Source organism: Plecotus auritus (genome assembly GCF_963455305.1).
Source record: "Plecotus auritus genome assembly, chromosome: 4".
In the NCBI taxonomy this organism is placed as follows: Eukaryota; Metazoa; Chordata; class Mammalia; order Chiroptera; family Vespertilionidae; genus Plecotus; species Plecotus auritus.
This window is the reverse complement of record NC_137775.1, coordinates 11,947,382-11,968,834: the sequence shown is the minus strand read 5'-3', so window position 1 is coordinate 11,968,834 and position 21,453 is coordinate 11,947,382. Positions and strand designations below refer to the sequence as shown.

General features: G+C 39.0%; 1 protein-coding gene across 1 annotated transcript; it reads right to left on the bottom strand.

The window, feature by feature from the left end:
• Positions 1-1,795: 1,795 nt before the first annotated feature.
• LOC308246409 (amine sulfotransferase-like) lies at positions 1,796-20,223 on the bottom strand. The gene is made up of 7 exons (XM_080664609.1): positions 20,167-20,223; positions 17,146-17,297; positions 14,665-14,873; positions 12,219-12,345; positions 10,779-10,873; positions 5,326-5,512; positions 1,796-2,347 (listed from the first exon to the last, which is right to left on the bottom strand). Exons 2-7 carry the CDS (start codon positions 17,285-17,287, stop codon positions 2,226-2,228), a joined length of 882 nt encoding a protein of 293 aa, XP_080520735.1. The 5' UTR covers positions 17,288-17,297; positions 20,167-20,223; the 3' UTR covers positions 1,796-2,225.
• Positions 20,224-21,453: the final 1,230 nt, after the last annotated feature.

The following is a 21,453-nucleotide window of genomic DNA, read 5'->3' as shown; positions in this document are numbered from 1 at the left end:
AACAGCTACATTTTCATACTAAGTAATATTTCAAATTTCAGTAGTGAACTAAAATATTAAGTATTAAATCTTCACTGTTCCCCCTTTTGCTTAAGCTCCCTGGGGCAGGATCAACGTATGCCTGTTCATCATCAATTGAGCACCAATATCAGAAACCTCAACCTCAACCTCCCCATATAAAAATACATGTGCACAGAGGCAGTTCCTATCTCACCTAGAATCCTGTAAGATTAGTTATAGCAGGAAAGAGACATCAAATGCCTACCTTTGAGAATGTGCCTAAAACGCTCCTTCAATGTCATTTTCAAGGGCCTTAGAATCAATATTTACCTTTAAAAACAAACATATTTTAAGCAACAGATCCTAATGTCTTAGGAGTCTTTAGATAGAGATGGGTCTGGTATTTTAAAAACAAAATTTAGATGTCAGAAGATACATCCAAATATAAGGAAGTTCTTTTAAAAAGCTATCTTAAAAGTATAGGTGCAAAATGTTCAGATCCATATTTTCAAAATAGTCTAAGTTCTATAAGAATCAATCTTATAGATACCATCAAATATGAATGAAAATTTAATTATTATATCCCACTTAGATATAGGGGCCACATGCTAACCTGACAGGCTCAGGGAAGGCCTGCATGGCTGTCCTGCAAACTCAGAGACCTAAAGTAACCACAAAGGATGGTCTGAAATTAAACTTTAATTAAACGCAGTTGTGGTGGGTAGTTACATCCTAGGCCAGTATCTTCACTAACAAGGTCAACCTTTACCTGAACTGAGCCTACTGTCTTTTTGCATCTATAATAGCATATCCTTGAAATGTCTGGGTAACTTGTAACTTCCTTTTTTCCAGACCCCTTGGGGCACAACTAATGTGCCTGGGCGCCAGGACAGATACCACAGATTCCTTCATTATCATGTTAATTGTTCCTGCACCCACCTCAGTATGTGACTAGCATTTTACTTTTTATCCAATCCCAGAGGTTTCCCTGCTTTGCTTTCTCCTGCCTCTCTAGTCTATAGGCAATGGATTTCATGTAACCCACCTGTCCCTCCTTTGATTGCAATGTATAAAACAGAGGTGACCCCCCCACCCCCATTATCTGGAGCATTATCTCACTTCGTTCAAGTTCTGCTTCCTGGCAATTGTTGACAGTTTGGCTCAAATAAACTCACAAAAAATTCTTTACAGGTTTGAATGTTTTTTTACGTTAACACGTCTTAGTAGAGGACAATTCATCTTAAAATTTATCACCTACTATAGTCATTATGCCTTTAATTCAATTTAACCTAATTTAGATGTGTATTTTAAATTCAACCAGGGAGTTCTATGTTTTAAATGTATTCTTTTGTATTTGGTATTACCTTGCTATCCAAACTAGAATATAAACTTCTCTGCGGAGTAACTGTATTTCTTCAAAACTTTCTTAACTACAGAGCCTAGCAGTGAGCCCGTTGCTTTTAGTAAACCCAGTGTTTGTTGGTTAAATTTACTACAAAATGTAAATATAGAACAAGACAATTCTCCCCACAAGTATTTAAATTTAAATTATAATATTACTATTATTAACACAGTATTTTATAATGTGCAATCTCTTCTCCCTAACATCTCTAAACATCATCCCAATACACCAAAGCTGTGGGTTAGATCCCCATCACAGCACATACAAGAATCAACAAATAAATGCATAAAAAAAGTGGAACAACAAATCCATGTTTCTCTCTCTCTCTCTCTATCTCTCTCTCAGTCTCTCTCTCAAAATCAATATATAAAAAGAAATTTTAGTGATCTGGTAAAGTATTAAATAGATCCATGTGCTTTAATAAGAGTTCTCTATTTCAACATTCACAATTATTTAAATCAAAGAATTAATATTTAATTACAATAATAAAATACATTTTAATGTTTCATTAATATTAAATTTAATTGTGGGTAAAGAAAAAATACACACCACAGAAAACTCAGAACATTTATAATTCCTATTACATGCTTCCTGTTTTTCAATTTATAATACAGGATATCAATGCAGACTATCTCCTAATCATTTTAATTTTTGTAATTTCAAAGTGTTTATCAAACTCCTGGCAACTAACCTAAGCACAGTTTACTCATTTTTTATTAGTAACGTTTTATAATTAACATTTCCATAAGAAGCACAAATTAATGTGTATATTAAAATAGCCTCTCTGGTTAGAAGATTTTTTTAGAATTCTTTTACACTGATTTTACTCCTCATTTAAATCCCAGATGAACTTCAAAGGCAAATCTTTCATATTCCTTTGGAATATTTTGTCAAATCTTTCATTTTGCTCCACTGTCAAGTGATGTTTCCAGTCTCCAACGGTACCTAGAAATAAGCACACGGTCGGCACCTGGGTGAGTAAGTGGCACTATCAGGGCAAGAGTTTCTTCCCACCCACTTTAACCTCCTCTTCAAGCCACGCTAAATACCTCTTAGTTCTCCGTGGGTTTGATACTTCATGTTTCCTTATACGGAAATGAACTAAGAAACAAACTTAAAAACACTTACAAAGTTCACTATCCTCAGCTATTACGCTTTCACCAACCACTACCATTAAATTACAGCCTTTATTGAGCTGGTATAACAAGGGTAAAATAGATGTCTCGCCGAAACCGGTTTGGCTCAGTGGATAGAGCGTCGGCCTGCGGACTCAAGGGTCCCGGGTTCGGTTCAGGTCAGGGGCACGTACCTTGGTTGCGGGCACATCCCAGTGGGAGGTGTGCAGGAGGCAGCTGATCAATGTTTCTAGCTCTCTATCCCTCTCCCTTCCTCTCTGTAAAATATCAATAAAATATTTTTTTTTAAAAAAAAGAGTAAAATAGATGTCTAGCTTAGAATCTTTTCATGTATTTTACTGAATACCAGGCACCAAAGAAATACAAGAACCATATCATTTCACTCATCTGTGGAATTTAATGAACAAACTGAACTAACAAGTAGAATAGATTCATAGATAGAGAGCACACAGACAACTCTGGTATGGGGTAACTATTGGGAGTGTGGGGTGGAGAGATTGAGAAAAAAAGAGAAAGAACTCATGGATATAGACAACAGTGTGGTGATTGTGCGAGGGAGAGAGGTGGGTAGAGGTGGAAGATGGGATGGGGGATAAATGGGGATGGGGAAAGAATAAAATAAAGAGAAAATATATATCTAAAGATAAAATAAATAAATGCTTGGCACCATACTTGGCAAACTATATCTATCATGTAATGTAATTCTTAACACAACTCCACAATATCAGCATTTCTTCATTTTTAAAATTGAAAACCCTGAAGGGATTAAGAAGTACAAACTGGTAATTACAAACTAGTCATGGGATGTAAAATACAGCATAGGGAATATGGTCAATAATATTGTAATAACTATGTATGGTGCCAGGTGGATACTCTAATGATTGGGGGGATCACTTCATAAATTATATAAATATCTAACCACTATGCTGTGTACCTGAAACTAATATAAAATAATCTGGAACCTCAACTATAATTTGAAAAGTAAAAATAAGTAAATAAAAAGCTAAAGATAAAATAAATAAAATTGAAAAGAAAGCCCGGCCAGCATGGCTCAGTGGTTGAGCATCGACCTATGAACCAGGAGGTCACAGTTTGATTCCTGGTCAGGTCACATGCCCAGGTTGTGGGCTCAATCCCCACTGTGGGGTGTGCAGGAGGCAACCAACCAATGATTCTCTCTCATCATTGATGTTTCTATCTCTCCCTCCTTCTCACTTCCTCTCTGAAATCAATAAAAGCGTACTTTAAAATTTAAAAAGAAATGAAACCCAAAGACTTTCAAGTAATGAAATCAAGGTCACAGAGGGTGTTCAGAGCTGTCATTGCTTCAGTTTTACTTGATGGAAGTTAGAAACTGTCAGTAAGCCAATTTTCAAATGAAGATTATTGGGCATCTTCAACTATCAAATTTTCTTATTTAAACATTATCATTGGCATTTGGAACAGTTAGCAAGCTATTTATGGGCATGAGAATTACATTGTATTTGATCTAGTTAAGCAATGAGACTTAAAAACTGATAAAAATGGGACAAAAAAGAAACAGTTTTTAAAAAATAGCAACATCAAGAGCAATTTCAAGAAGATCTTCATTAATTAAGAATAAATATCCATCATCAAAATGCTAAGTTATGGATAAATTAGTGGATAAAATATGAATTAATAAAGTACAAATTATGTTCTAGAAAAATGCACATTAAAAGGAAAAAAAATTTTAATTGAAATTAAGAAATATCAGGGGGAAGATATATTCATTCTTAATTCCTGGCATGTCATAGAAGCACAATAAAAATTAATTGCATGTTGTTATTGAATACTTGAATTCATAGCATGCCGGGGTTCTTTTCCCAGCCTTACAAAGGGCTCAGCATTCTGGAGAAAGGGGCTGCATGTAGATGATTAAAGAGTCCATGGACGAAAGATAGTTTTGAAAGACATTGGGGGTCAGAGGAGCTTCAGCTGAAGGAGCTAGAAGACTCTTCTTGTCTCAGGACCCAGTGCTTTATTAAACACAATTTGTCCCAAGGCGAAGTGGAAATATACACTTCAAAGGGTAAGATATCAAAGGGTTTACAGAGATTGTCAGTTTGGGGAATAGCCTACAGCTGTTCAGGTGTTTGGCCAACAGGAGGCAATAAAATGCCCTGAGCTGTCTGGCAGTTAACAATCCCATTCAGGTTTGGGGGAAGTGCCATTTAGCCTTTTCCAACAGTTGAATTACATATGTGGCTCACCCTTGTAGCCCATCAAGTCCCGTCAACCTTTTCATGAAACTCTTGAAATTATTACATGCTGGAATTGGTTCCCGGCAATAGCATATTGGTTTCATGAAGTATTAAACTACTTTTTACATTGAAGAAATCTGATACATGAGGAAATCACTGTAACTCAAACTCCCTCCCCCACAACAAAATACATGTTGGGTTTACTTCTAGAATGTTCTAGGAGAAATAAAGAAAACCAATAATTGGAGCTGTCCTGGTCACATTTATACATCACCTTCAGGTAAGACTTGCCAACAAATTTTAAAGAGTAGGGACATGTAGACTAAAAGGAAGGAATGTAATATTGATTAATTAGGTTCAAGTGTTAGACTATGTACTACAAAATTGTTTAGTGTCCTGGGATACTTTTCAGGGCCATTTGCAGTTAAGAGCTTTGATTCTCTCCAGGCTCCAAATGACAGGACTTAGAAAGACACGGTAAACACAGTGTACACTTAATTAGTGTAGCGACCAAGCAATCACGGAACTCTCAACACATTTGCTTCTAAAACCCCCTGAGCATCACCTTTGCGCAGAAAATGTCCCTCATCTGTTCTTTTCCCAACTTCATGTTTTAGAATGTCATCATAATTTGCTTTTGGATCAGACTTCATGTTCTGAAATGTAGACTGTTTCACAATAGCTTCCACAGCCTCTTCACTCAGTTCTTTCTCAAGAAAACGGCTGATTTTAAGCACAGAACTTCTGAGATCCTGAAAGAATTGTGGGTGTGAGAAACTATTCAGCTTACAAAGAATGCAGGAGTTACATCCCAACATCTTGATCACATTTTGGAAAACTGAAGGTGATTGGACTTACTCTAAGTCTAAAGTTTCACAAAGATATATTACTTTCCTATTCCTTCTATGAAAATGAGTGTTCTGGTTGTCAGCTTTGTTAGAGCTTTCTACTGTTTGATTTTATAAAGACAACTCACCTTCACTCACCCATTCAATCATTCAACTAGCACTTTTAGGAATCTTCTGTTTCAGAAACTGTGATAAGTGCAGAGAAGTTTAAGGGAACAATAATATGCTATCTGTGCTCCTTAAGAGTTTACAATTTCATGAGGGAAAGAGGAAAGCAAGTAATTAAATACAATGGCTACAAAAAAGGAAAGTCCAAGTTTGGTGGCTTCACTGGTTATTTCTACCAAACACAAATTAAAGAAGAATTAATACCAATCCTCAAACTCTTCAAAAAAAATCAAAGAGGAGAAAGTATTCCCAAACTCATTCTATAATGCCAGCATTACCCTGATACCAAAGTCAAATGAGAACACTACAGGAAAAGAAAACTAAAAATCAATATCACTTATGAAAGATAACATACAAAAATCCTCAACAAAGTACTAGCAAAACAAATTCAGTAATGTATTAAAAGGACTATACATTATGAACAAGTGGGATTTACTCCTGGAATGCAAAGATGAACAGCCCTAGTTGGTTTGGCTCAGTGGATAGAGCCTTAGCCTACAGACTGAAGGGTCCAGGGTTTCATTCCAGTCAAGGGCATGTATGGCGATTACAGGCTCCTCCCCAACCCAGACCCTGGTCAGAGCCCATACAGTATGTAACCAATCAATGTGTTTCTCTCACATCAATATTTCTCTCTGTCTTTCCCTTTCTCTGTCTTTCACTTTCCCTAAAAACCAATGAAAAATATCTTCAGGTGAGGATTAACAACTACAACAACAACAAAAGATCAGGAGCAAGGCAAGGATGCTAGTTCTCACCATTTATATTCAGCCTAATACTGGAAGTCCTAGCCAGAGTAAATAGACAAGAAAAAGGCATCCAAATTTAAAGAAAGACGTAAAATTATGTGTTCACATACAACATGATTTTATACATAGAAAACACTAAAGATCTATTAAAAAAAAAAAAAAAAAAAAACCCTGTCAGAACTATTAAAAAAAGAGTATCCAAGATGGCGGCATAGGTAAACACCTAAACTGCTGCCTCACACAACAATTTCAAAACTACAACTAAAAGACAAAACGTCTATCACCCAGAACCATGGGAAAGCTGGCTGAGTGGAAGTTCTACAACTAGAAGGAAAGAGAAAAGAGCATTGAGACGTGCACAAGCGCTGAAGAGCTGAGGTACAGAGGCACGCGAATCGGGCTGGCGACGGGTGACTGGGAGTGCTGCTTTTTTCAACCCAAAGGCAGACAAGTTCCCGATTACTCCGAACTCTAGTTTCTGGGGAGACGCGGGGGACCCAAACTCCTATGGGGAAAAGCTGGACTGTCTGCCGTGGGGTCAGAAAGTGAGGGAGGCTTGCTTGCAGGGCTGCGCGCAGGAATAATTGTTTACTGTGCTGGGGCGCAGGACACAGAGACGCAGTCAGAGACGCAGAGCCGGATTACTGGCAGCCATCACTGTTTGCCACGCCCTAGCCTAGTGAGGCCCTGAGACCTCGCCCTCCATAATCTACAAACCCACCCAAACTCCAAGCAGTGGCTTTAGCATATGAATGGCCTGCCCTATCGCAGCTTAACCTAGCAAACTTGCAGCCCTGGTCAGACAGCTCCAAAACCTCCAAACCCCAAGCAAAGAGGAGAAAACTGTAGTTCTCGCTGTAACTCCTGCTGGGTGGCCTCAGACAGTAGCTGACCTGCACCCCATTGGAGATCCAGAAGCCAGTGTACCTAGTGGTCAGTGTGAGACACCAGATTTCAACTCCTCACATCCATAAGTGACACATTCAAGAGGCAGACTCAGTGAGCACCAAAGCCCCACTGAAACAAGTCCTGCACCATAAGTGTGTCTCCAGTGCAGCAGTTCTTCCATTATAGACACAGTGGGTCCTCACAGCCAATTGGCCTGGAGGTCAATTGCTCCCAGTGTAGCAACAGCAATCAAGGCTTAACTACACCAAGACTTTGCACTCAGCCCACAAAGGGGTGTACCAAGAGCGTCCACCTCAGGTGATTGGGGAGGCTGAACTACTGGCCCCTATAGATCACACAAAGCCACTCCATCAACACAGGGGAGCAGCAAAATGCGGAGACAAGAAAACATGTCACGAATGAAAGAAATGGAGGAAAGCAAACTACTGGACGAAATAGAGTTCAGAACCACATTTACAAGGTTACTCAAGAATCTTCTAAAAACAACCAAGAAACTTGATGAGACCTCCGAGGAGTTTAGTGAGACCTTCAAGGACCTTAATGAGAATGCCAAAAAAATAGAAAAGGACCAGTCAGAAATTAAGCATACACTATCTAAAATAAAGAATATACAGAAACTCAACTGTAGATCAACGTACCCCAAGAATCAAACCAAAGATCGGAAATATGAGAAAACAAAAAACACCCAACCAGAAAAACAAAAAGAAAAAAGAATCCAAAAATATGAAGATAATGTAAGGAGCCTCTGGGACAACTTTAAGCGTACCAACATCCGAATTTTGGGGGTGCCAGAAGAAGAGAGAGAGCAAAATATTGAAAAACTATTAGAAGAAATAATGACAGAAAACTTTCTCTACCTGGTGAAAGAAATAGACTTACAAGTCCAGGAAGCCCACAGAACCCCATACAAGAGGAATCCAAAGAGGACCACACCAAGACACATCATAATTAAAATGCCAAGGGCAAAAGACAAAGAGAGAATCTTGAAAGCAGCAAGAGAAAAATGGTTAGTTACCTACAAGGGAGCACCCATACGACTGTCAGCTGATTTCTCGGCAGAAACTATGCAGGCCAGAAGGGAGTGGCAAGAAATATTCAAAGTGATGAACAGCAAAAACCTACAACCAAGATTACTCTACCCAGCAAAGCTATCATTCAGAGTTGAAGATCAGATAAAGAGCTTCACAGACAAGAAAAAGCTAAAGGAGTTCATCAACACCAAACCAGGATTACATGAAATGCTGAAGGGTATTCTTTAAGAAGAGGAAGAAGAAAAAAGTAAAGATAAAAATTATGAACAACAAAATGACGTCAAATACATACCTACCAACAAGTGAATCTAAAAATCAAGTGAATAAAAAATCTGAAGAACAGAATGGACTGGTGAATATAATAGAATCAGGGACATAGAAAGGGAGTGAGTGGACTGACAATTCTCAGGGGGAAAGGGGTGTGAGGGGTACGGGAAGAGATTGGACAAAAATCTTACACCTATGGATGAAGACAGTGGCGGGGGGTAAGGGCATGGGGTGGGGTGGAGAATCAGGTGGAAGGGAGCTATGGGGGGAAAAAAAAGATGAACACCTGTAATAATCTGAACAATAAAGATTTATTTTTATTTTTTTAAAATATATTTTATTGATATTTTACAGAGAGGAAGGGAGAGGGATAGAGAGCTAGAAACATCGATGAGAGAGAAACATCAATCAGCTTCCTCCTGCACACCCCCCACTGGAGATGTGCCCGCAACCAAGGTACATGCCCTTGACCGGAATCGAACCCGGGACCCTTCAGTCCGCAGGCCGACGCTCTATCCACTGAGCCAAACCGGTTTTGGCAAGATTTATTTTTTAAAAAAATAAATAAATAAAAATAAATTCACGGAAGGAAAAAAAAAAAAAAGAACTATTAAAAAACTCAGCAGAGTTGTAGGATACAAAACCAACATCCCCAAATCATTTGCATTTATTTACACTAACAATGAAGAGTGGTTTAGCAAACTGGTCTCTAACTAGTTTGCCTGTTTTTACTATTATCACTTTTAAACCCATTAGAGGGAATTACATTCTAAAGATACTAATCCTATCATTGCTATTCTTCTTATCACTGTTAAAGGGCTCATTATTGCCTTTAAGATGAAGAAATTACTATCACTAATAAAGTCTACAGACCTTCATGGTCTGGCTCCTGTACACCTCTCTATCTTCATCTTCCATTACCTCCACCTTGCTCTTTAACTTCTTCCAAGATATCATGCACCTGAATTTGTCAGGTAATTTGCACATTCTCTTTTCTTGGCTTAGACTTCTTTTACTTCTCTGCCAACTCGTATCTATTAGCTTGAAGTTGTCATGTTACTTTTCCAGAAATAATTGCCTATTACCTACACCAGATCAGTATATTTCACGTACTATCTTATCATACCTGCACTTTTCCTTGATAAGAGTTATCACAGGTTTGAAGTATATATACCTACTTAGTGAATACTTGTCTTCCCTGTTGGACTATAAGTTCTATAAATAAAGGGTTCAATTGTCTTTGTCTGATGATTTAGGGTCTGTCACATAATAGGCATTTTATAATTTTGAATTAATGAGCAAGTAAGATATGTAGCAGTGAGTCAACATATAATCAGAGATCACAAAATAGTGAACTTCAAATGTGTTGATTTGGTTATACAATGTATTAAGACAGTTTTCATTGGATGCCAACATGTAAATATTATGTGATTTCCATGAAAGCTACATTTCAAGATTCTCTTTAATAAAAACAACAACAAAACACAAAGAACTTGCATCACTGGGTACACAATTACCTCTGACTAATTGGCCAAATCTTAGTGGTTCTCACCCCAGGGTTGTTTTTGTTTGTTTGTTTTGTTTGTTTAATATTTTTGTTGATTTTTAGAAAGAGAGAGGAATAGAGAGGGAGAGAAACATTGTGCCTCCTACCGGGGATCAAGCCTGCAACCCAGGCCCTGCCTGGGAATCGAACCAGCAACCCTTCAGTGCATCGGATGACACCTAACCAACGAGTCACACCGGCCAGGGCTGGCCCCAGTATTTCCAAGTGCCTTTGCTCTTTTTTCAATCACTAGTCAGGTGAGTTTGCCCTCATTGACACCGATGGGTGCATGAAAAGGAACTACAAGAGATGACTGTGTACAGTGAGAAGAGAGCCCCGAGGAAGCCAATAATGAAGGGATGGGCAGGAAAGTAGAAATCCCTGAAAAAAGCATGAGAAGTAGTTAGGTACCAAGAAAACTAGGAAAATGTGGTTCATTAAAACCAAAATAAAAAAGGGTTTCAAAGAAATAATTTTTAGAAATAACCTTCGCCTCTTACCTTTTTCATTTCCTCATACATCATAAACAGAATACTGAAGTCATGTCTGTGCTCATACCAGCCTCTGATGTGATCACACCAACCGCTTCCTACCACTGGGGGGAAATTAGGAAGTGACAAGGTAAAGATGTTGCACTTAGCAAACAGCAAACTAGAGTCTTTCTTTTCTGTCCTGGAATCCTCCAAAAGGAAAGGAAGCCCCCACCACTAGACATCTATGTTACCTGGTAAAAATGGTGCTTTGGGAAACAATTACATGATTTTAATGGAAACCAGCCTTTCCTATGTCTGTAGGAAAAGTAGCAGTGAAGAAAATAAGAAGCCCAAACAACTAATTGTGCAGATTTAAGGTGAGCTCCTTACTTTCTTACTTCTTCCACCTGAAAAACGTTCTTTATTTCTCCTTTTATTATCCTATCTAATGAAGAGGGAATATGCTAATTGGTCATCACTCCATCACAAAGATGGCTGCACCCACAGCTGAAGCCAAGTTCCCATAAGGAGCCTTAATGAGCAATCAGCAGGGACCTGAGGCTACACCCTCCCCCGCCCCGGTAGGACTTGACAGGGTACCTCAGGCTGTGCCCCCTGCCCTGGCACCAGGCCAGGGGACCTCAGGCCGTGCCTCCTGCCTTGGCACCAGGCCAGGGGACCTCAGGCCATGCCCCTCACCCATCGGGCTTGACAGGGGATCTCAGGCGGTGTCCCCCAGCTGGCGGGGCTTGATGGGGGACCTCGAAGCATGCCCCTGTCCTGACACCAGGCCACGGGACCTGAGGCTATGACCCTTGCCCGGCAGGGCTTGACAAGGTTGGGACTGGGCGGGTCTGGATCTAGCCCAATGTGGGGGGGCAGCCAGGTCTGGGTATCACGCTATTTTGAGGCGCATGTGGGTAGGCGGGGACTTGACTCTAGGTCCCCCTTTTGATGTGCACGAATTTCATGCACCGGGCCACTAGTGTATTTTAAGATCTCTGGATAGCAACTTCAGATATCTATAAGACAGAACCTGAATCTAATCTTCTAAATAAGTAAGAGCCCCAATTCCACATTCCACAAGCCTCTGACATCAATCTGTCCTCCTCAGTGTTGAAATGAATATCCCACCGCTGCCATAGAAGGCCTCCCACAGGTCGGTGACAGAACACAAACGCTGCACCCACTTTGAACTGGTACACCCATGTGGTTCTTTAATGACCTGGTCAGACTATGTCTTAAACAATATGCCTTTGCGACCATGACAATCCCCAAGTGGTCCTGGTGAGAACAGAACAGCCATTGGGTGGCAAATTAAGTGAACAGAGTAGTGACCACTTGTGTGCATCCAGCGTCTATCATTACTCTTCTTTATTTTCTTAAAATATGTTCCCCAAGTTTGAGAATTTGGCTAGATGGCACCACGGCCTCATAAACAAGTTGAATGCATAAATTCATAGTTACCATTTCCATCTAGAAACCTTTTCATGAAATGTTCCATATCATTCCCAGCTTCAAATGTGACCACCATATTTGAAAAATGAAAGTATGAAGTCATAACATCCTTGGGGTTTCTGTAGACGTAAACAATCTGCAGGGGGTATAGTAAAACAATTTTAACAGTTCTTGGTTGTCCTTACAGGTTATTGTTGTTTTTTCACACCAACATATGTCACTATATGAATGCATAATAATTTGTTTCATCCATGGCAATTTAGGTTATACCCATTTTTTTTTTTTTTTGCTATTACAAAGACTGTTGAATTAATCAACTTTATTCACATATTTCACATGCGCAAGTATATAGGAATAATTTCTAAAAGTAAAATTATTTATTTGTAAGGTTGGTTAATATTACAAATTACCCTGCATAGAAACTATTTCAGCCCTAACTGGTTTGGCTCAGTGGAGAGAGCATCAGCCTGTGGACTGAAGGGTCCCAGGTTTGATTCCGGTCAAAGGCATGTACCTTTGTTGAGGGCACATCCCCAGTAGGGAGTGTGCAGGAGGCAGCTGATCTATGTTTCTAACTATCCCTCTCCCTTTCTCTCTGTAAAATATCAATCAAAACATATACTTTTTAAAAAAGAAACTGTTTCAATGTACCCTCTGTAAGTGTTAAGTGACATTTGATAAAAAGCCAAGATAAAAGGAAAAACTACTTAACAGGTGATGTTGAAACAAATAATTATCCATCCTAATATATAAAAACCCTGGGTGATAACGACCAATAATGACCATAGGCTGACCAACCGGAAGTCAGTGCTGGCCCACCCCCAAGCAAGCGGTAAGGGGCAATCAGGCAGGCAGAGGGGTTAGGGGTGATCAGGTAGGCAGACCAGAGGTTAGGGGTAATCAAGTAAACAGGCAAGTGGTTAGGGGAGATCAGGTAGGCAGAGGACCCCTCACAGGGCTGGCACCGCCCCCAAGCAAGTGGTTAGAGGCAATCAGGTAGGCAGAGGACCCCTCACAGGGCTGGCCCTGCCCCCAGCAAAGAAAGAGGGAGGCCCAGGCCAGCCAAGCCATTGCACCCCAGCCTGTCACCTGCAGAGGGAGGCCACCAGTGGCAGGGGAGGGGGGGCAGAGCTGCACAGATGGCAAGCAGTGGCAGCAGCGGGGGTGGGACCAGCTGCCTGCAGCCCCGGGGGAAGAAAGCCCCGATAGGCCCTGATCTCAGGCCAGGACTAGGGACCCTACCTGAGGGGTCCTGGATTGTGAGAGGATGCAGGCCGGGCTGAGGGACACCCTGCCCCCCTGAGTGCACGAAGTTTTGTGCACCAGGCCTCTAGTATAGTATAAAACTGGAATTTTACTTCATACCTCACACGAGACCGAAAAGAAATCATTTAAAAATGGATTAAGGATTTAAATATGAAAGCAACATTTGACATCTTAAAAATAAAGTATATATTTCTGGTCTCAGAGAAGAAAAAGATTTCCTAAACAGAAAAATTTACTTCTGTGAAAATAAAAATTGATCAATTAAATTGTATTAAGTTTTAAAGAATGCTATTAATCAAAATATATAGCATGAAGTTCCAAAAAGCAACAAAGTATGAGAAAAGCAACACATATAACCAATAATTTAATAGAATCCAGAATATATATAAAACAAATCATTAAGAAAGAGACATTGAAATTTAAAAATTGGACAAAAATTATAATAATTTCACAGAATAAGAAATAATTATGGCCAATAAACATATCAAAAAGTGCTTAATCTCATTATTAATTAGGAAAATGCAAACTCAGATTACTTTGAGGTATCATTTTATAATTTACATATAAAGTAAAAAGTTAGGCCCCTAGCCTGTTTGGATCAGTGGATAGAGCGTGGGACTGTGGACTGAAAGGTCCCAGGTTCGATTCTGGTCAAGGGCAGGTACCTAGGTTGCAAGCGCCTCCTGGCCTGGACCGTGGTCAGGGCCCATGCAGGAGGCAACCAATCAATGCGTTTTTATCACATCAATATTTCTCTCTGTCTTCCCTCTCTCTTCCACTCTTCCTAAAAATCAATGGAAAAATATCCTTAGTTGAGGATTTAAAAAAAGAAAAAAGAATGTGTATTGCGATGTAATATATACATTTGTTGCAACTTACCTGTCCATCAATACACTAAACATTGTAGAGCCATACAATAAATTCTACTAAACCATTAAAAAGAATAGAATTTTATGTGCTGTCATCAAGGAAATGTTGCTGTATACTATATAATCACACTACAAGCAATGTGTGGGATGACCCAATTTATGTATATACTTATACATCCATATATATTTTATGTGTCAAACACTATCAAAGATTATAATTATCACATTTGAAAGACTGTGGATGAGTGGGACTGGAAAAAATATTGGAAGACAGTATTTTTATTTGTGCCAAAGGTCCTTAAGCTATTTATATGACTTACTTTAGCTTTTTTGTTCTTGAGACCTTTTGGTACTAAATAATATGGGAGGTGGGAACAGAAGAGGCGAGGAGATGGTCTGTTGAGAAAGTCCGTTTTGCGTATATTGTATTCAAAGAAGGGGATTCTATCAAGCGTTGCCAAGTCTTCAGTTCTATTACGATGTCCCTCAAAATAAATCAAGCTTAGTATCTGCTGAGTCCAGATGGTACCTATAAAAATAAATAATTTCATTTTCAACCCTGAATTAATTTTTTATTAACAATGTCAATAACTATGCCATCTATCGCAAAACTATTTTGAGCTTTTTCTTTCTTTTTAACCACTCTAAATATGCCAAGGAAATGTACCCAACTTCTTTTTCTATGTATTTTACACTAAAATCAGTAAAGATAAAATTAGGTGTTCTAAGTTCCTCTTTACTCAAAACGAGTTGTGATAGTAGTGATTAGATCAATCCTTCGCTCTGTTGTTCCCTGTAATTCCTGCACGTTCTGTTCGTGTGACTTTCTGTGGCTCTCTCTGTTTCTCCTTCCTTAGTCTTGCTTAAAGCTTTACCTTTTGGAAATTTAGACAGTTTAAGAGCTCAAGACCCCTTCCAACTTTTCTTTTTAGCATTGTATAGGTCTCCCAATACAGTGCTAAATGAAAGTACTGATAGGCATTCTTGTCTCATACTTGATTTTAAATGTTTCACTATTGCATTTGATGTCTGTGTTAGTTTTTGGTAGATTCTATTCATCAGGTTAAAGAAGTTCACTTTCTCCCTAGTTTGCTAATAGTCTCCCTTAGGAATGTATGCTGAATTTATTAAATGCTTCTTCTGCACCTGTTGAGATGATAATTCAGGCTTTCTTCTACACTCTAGTAATGTGGGTGAACTGCATTAATATATTTTTAAACCAATCTTGAAATAAAGCCACCTTGGTCGCAGTGGTATTTTTTTTTTTTTTTACATTGCTAGATTTGTTTTGCTTATATTTATTTGGTTTAGGACAGTGGTTGGCAAACTGCGGCTCGCGAGCCACATGCGGCTCTTTGGCCCCTTGAGTGTGGCTCTTCCACAAAATACCACGTGCGGGCGCGCACATACAGTGCGATTGAAACTTCGTGGTCCATGCGCAGAAGTCGGTTTTCGGCTCTCAAAAGAAATTTCAATCGTTGTACCGTAGATATTTGGCTCTGTTGACTAATGAGTTTGCCAATCACTGGTTTATGACTTTTGCACCTATGTTCATGAATATATAATCAATGTTCTAAAAGAATGTGAGGTGTCAATAATCTTGCAATCATTGCTACTCAATTGAGAAGATTTAGTAGACACAGTAGGTTTGATAAAATTAATGGTGAATCCTGGAGAGTCACTAATCTCCCCTGTAAGATGAGTAAGAACCCAGCAGGTTGGACTAGGGACTGGTGTGTGGGGTGCCAAACACCTAGGCTGGATTAAGGGTAAAGGAAAAATTCTATGGGCTGCTTAACCTAAAACTAAGCAAACTGAGGCACCACCAACATCTAAGGGAGGAAAATAAACAACACCTGATATCAAATGTGCCAACACATTTTGCAGAGTAGGAAAATCCAGGGAAAAGGCATTGCATTACTAATTTGGGGAAAGTAAACAGGGTCCTGAATTTCAAAGTCAATGGTAAAAGGGAGGGAATGGAGCATTTTCATGAAAATCAGGAATGATTTTTTTTGTATTGACTTTGACTCCAATGTATTTTTGGGCAATATTAACCACTTTGTACAACGTTGATTCAAGAACAACAATCACCTGCCATGACCTGTTTTGTTCAGTGGATAGAGCGTTGGCCTGTGGACTGAAAGGTCCCAGGTTTGATTCCGGTCAAGGGCATGTACCCAGGGGGAGGAGTGCAGGGGGCAGCTGATCAATGTTTCTCTCTCATAGATGTTTCTAACTCTCTATCGCTCTCCCTTCTTCTCTGTGGAGAATCAATAAAATATATATATATATATTTTTTAAAAAAGAACACCAATCACCCTGTGTTCTAAGAAGCATATATAAAAAATAAGCTTTTAAGGGGATTGTAAGATTTGAGGACAATTTACTTTAGTTCAAAATTATTTCATTATTATAGGGAAATACAAGCAATTAGCGGAATTGAAAAGCATATTAGAAGTTAGTTCTGACTGAGAGATGCTGCTAACCAAAATCCTGCTGGATTTTTTAATATATTTTCTTCCATTCTCAGAGAAAGCCAAAGGTCAGCATTGACCTAGTATCTGCTTTGGCTCAATATTTGGTTTCTTCATAAGTTCCTTAAAAAATGACAATATATGCATTTTAAATGACCTTATATATGAAAAATTTGAGATTTATTTAACTTTATTGAAAATCTTAAGTGGTGCTCTAAATGTAGGCTGGGCTATTGTTAATGTCTGGAAAAGGGCTCATTTGTACACATGTATTACCAAACCAGAGTGAAAACTGGTAACAGGTAGTCCAGTCCTCAGACTTACCAGATTTTGGATATGTAATGATGAAGACATCATCATCTCTAATTTCAAAATCATCTAGATTTTCTAGAAAGTCAGCATCAACTAAAGGAGATTCAAAATTATAGCCTTTAAAGTTCAGCAAATATGTGTCTTTGTTGTCCATACTTATTCACCTACAAGTAAAAACAAATAAAATTCTTTTTAATTTCTTAGTATTTTATAGTAATTACTAACACTTGCTGAGTGTTCAATATATGCCAAGCACCTTTTAAATGTCATGTGTCTCAACCCATGCCATACTAAACAGCATCCTATATAATAAAACCCTAATATGCAAATCAACTGAACTACAAAACCACAGGTCACTATGATGCGCAGTGACCACCAGGGGGCAGACGCTCAATGTAGGAGCTGCCCCCCTGGGGGTCAGTGCGCTCCCACTGGGAGAGCACCACTCAGCAGGAAGTGGGTTCAAGGCTGGCGAGCGCAGCATCGGTGGCTGGAGCCTCTCCTGCCTCCACTGCAGGTGGGCGGTACGGAGTGCGGGGTCCCAGACTGTGAGAGCCCCTGACTGTGAGAGGGATGTCTGCTTGCCCGCTTAGGACTGATCCCCCCCAGCAGGCGGACATCCCCTGAGGGGTCCCAGACTGCTAGAGGGTGCAGGCTGGGCTGAGGCCCCACCTCCTCCCAGTGCACGAATCCATGCACTGGGCCTCTAGTGCATATATAAAAATTTATTCTTAACAGCAACCAAACATTCCTAGAGGTTTTATCACTATTTTAAAGAGGAGGAAACTAAGATACTAAAAGGATAAACAGCTTTTCCTAAAACCCCATGAGGGAGGTATTATCATGATTCCAAACATAGAACCAAGGAAAATAAGGTAAAGGAGGTGCAAGGTTGCCCAGGTGGCTGACCTGGCAGGATTTGATGCCAGACTATTGGGCCACAGAGCCCATGCCTTCAATCACTTTACTAATACAGTTTCTTAGTATTTTATATTTTCATTATTATAGAAATAGGAAATTCTCCAATAAATGTACTTTATTTTTTTTTTTTCCTGGAACAGAAATAATCTGTTGTCCCTGAAAGAAGCTTCTGAGGCTTTGGAATTTGTCTGCCATTTCAAATAAATTGTGGAATTTGCTCTGTGTGAGTAACACCAACTGGTTTTATTTTGGAGATGTCACCCTCATATAGTTGTAAGATATTGTATGGTTTTTATTACATTTTCCAATTGAATTTTTACCAGAAATCCTAAATAAATCTAAATAAGAAAGTCTAACTATATATAGGAAGCACACAGTCTAAAGACACATCTGTTCAAAAATTAGACCAGCTAGGCATTTTTCTATTAGTTCCACCTGTTAAATCTATTATATATATATATATATATATATATATATATATATATATATATATATATATATATATATAGATTTCAAAGAGGGAGAGGAAGTAAGAGAGATAGAAACATCAATGATGAGAGAGAATCATTGATCAGCTGCCTTCTGCTCGGCCCCTTCTGGGAATTGAGCCCATGACCCAGGCATGTTCGCTGACCAGGAATCAAACTGTGATCCCTGGTTCATAGGTTGACGCTCAACCACTGAGCCACCCAACTGGGTGAGAAATCTATTCTTGAATGTTAAATAGATGAGGAAATCCCAGAAGTTCTAATAACACTAGGTGTAGAACCAACACATATGTTAGCTGTATATTTTTTTAAAAATTCTGTGCACACCTAGAAAATGAATTTGTTAAAGTTGCAAATATGGCTTTGTCTAAATTGCATGTCAAAAATCAACATTGAATTCTTTGTTGTTGTTTTTTTAATATATTTTATTGATATTTTACAGAGAGGAAGAGAGAGGGATAGAGAGCTAGAAACATCGATGAGAGAGAAACATCTATCAGCTACCTCCTGCACACCTCCCACTGGGGATGTGACCGCAACCCAGGTACATCCCCTTGACCAGAATCGAACCCGGGACCCTTCAGTCCGCAGGCCAACACTCTATCCACTGAACCAAACCGGTTTCGGCCAACATTGAATTCTTTTACAAACAATCTAAATCATCTGACCGATAGAGGAAAGTCAGAGGTTAGAATTTTGCCAGGTAAGGGTAGAAACATCACTTGCATTAGAATTACCTGGGTTTTGGTAAATGTTCATATTCTAGGCCCTGTAACAGACTGATAGGATTAGATTTTCTGGAAAGTGTGCCCTGGAAATTTGCATTTTAACAATCCTGGGGATCACACTTTTAAAAAAAAGTGGGGGGGGGGGGCAAAATATTGTTTCAATGAATGTTTATCTCAACCTCCAGAGACCACTTTGTGATGTGTTATTTGATCTCCAATTAAAAGATCCAGTTAAGGCCCTACTGAGTTGCTAGAGCTTTCCTGACTCAAGGTGAAGTCCAGGCAACCTCAGCTATTGAGAAGTGAGGATAGAGGAGACTGGCTGATAAATCACAAAGAATGCTTTCAAGAGATAGATGGAGTGCTGTTATGACTGTGCTATTATGAAATTTTCCAGAAAAAGAACCTTGGATAACTCAACGTTTGGAGTGTGGTGAGGAAGAATTTATACTGTATAACATGGACACACATACCAAAGAGCACCAATTGCAGGAATTCTTGATTCGGAGAAAAGAGGAAAGAGTGTCAGGCAGCCCACAAAAACATTCTAAAATCACTCCTTTTAACTACTTATTATATTTAGCATGTCTTGCACAGTCTTAAGAGAGAACAAGCTGTTTTGTCACAGAAACAAGGAGGAAAGAGTAGAGTGTGGGATGCATTTTTATATAGGATATTGGGACTGGTGAGTCATAGATTGTTTGTATCTCCTGAATAAATGTAGGAGAAAGTACTTGTATAAAGAAAAAAATGTCATGTGTTTTCCCTATTCTTGCCCTGAGTCCAAAAGAAAAGGAAGAAAAACAGAAAACTGAGGAGAAAGAAATAAGTACATGGTATGCTGAAGAGAGGGTAAGGCTTGAAAGAGGCTCTATGTCTACGTTTTCACTACTCACTGTTACACGTCAATTGATGAAGCAAAATCCACTTCTGATATAACTGCGTGGGATGACAGGGAATGATGTGTTGCTGAGAAATAAATACTCCCTACAAGTGAATTTTGGCCAATGAGTAGTGCTCTAGGGAGTCAACAGATAGCTCAGTTTGAATAAGTAAATTAGGTAATACTTTATTGATATTAGGAAATAGACATGTGATTAGTCCAGACAAATCAAGAGTCAAAACTGGTGGAGATAATAAAGAGAGCTGCATGTAACCAGTCGTCATATTTACTTAAATTGGAAACTATACAACAACAGGTATTTGAAAGCTATAGCAACATCTTCCTTGGGCATGAAGGATGGCTCCTAAAATCGTTTATACCTATCTCAGAAGGCTGCTGTTCCTTTTCCAGGGTTTTACTCCAAACATCCTCTGTAAAACTGGCTAAGGCTATGGGAGGTTCAAAGAACTTTATAAAATCACAGTGTATTTAAATTCATTTTCTAAAACGTCCAGGGTTGTCCTTCCTAAGTGATGGCCTTCCCCTCCTGTTTTATATTGTATCTTTCAGTACACATTACAGAAGATGCAGCCTATCTCTTTGCGTTCTACAATATTTGAACTATGTCTCACACCTGCCCTGACGTCTCCCTGGAACCTTTCTCCCATTTGTCAGTCATCTGTTCCCTCCATAAACTACTCTTTGATAATAATTCTCAGGTTTCCACTAGCAATAGAATTTGATTCTAGGGGAGGTCTTTCATGCTTTCAATGAACAAGTCTTCACTGGGAAAATATAAGGTTTAAACTGAAGAGAATTTAAGCTTATAAAAGGTTCAGCCTTCTTTTGTTTCCCATAATGTTCATAAATTAAGACAATAATCACTTTTGTGAGAGTGGCATCGCCTAGAAAGTAGAAATCAAAGGGAGCAGACTACTTATGAAAATGAATAGCTCAGCCAAGAACCTCTGAATTTATAACCCAAATTATTATTCAACTAAATGCTTTAGGGGCCTTTTGAGATGTTTTTCCTGTTGTCCCTCAGTAGGCCAGTTGGCAGTAACTCTAAGTGAAAGAGATAGTATTAAATCTGTGACCAAAGGAATTGTTTTAGCTTTCTCATTTCCATACCAAACAATGATATGGTACATGCAACTATTAAAAATATTACTAATCTTTTTGTTTCCATGGAACTTTCCACTGCTTGGTGAAATCTTGTTTTCTAAGATTTTGGAGGTTGTGTCCTATTCCAATAATGGTCTGTCCAAACTACTAACTAAAGACAAAATAGAAAAAGGGA

Coding starts and splice junctions, on each gene's coding strand:
- LOC308246409 (XM_080664609.1), bottom strand. CDS start 17,287: ATGGACAACAAAGACACATATTTGCTGAACTTTAAAGGCTATAATTTT. Junction 5,513..10,778: donor TGTATGAGGAAATGAAAAAG/GTAAGAGGCGAA, acceptor CAATTCTTTCAG/GATCTCAGAAGTTCTGTGCT. Junction 2,348..5,325: donor GGGACATTTTCTGCGCAAAG/GTGATGCTCAGG, acceptor GCTTATTTCTAG/GTACCGTTGGAGACTGGAAA.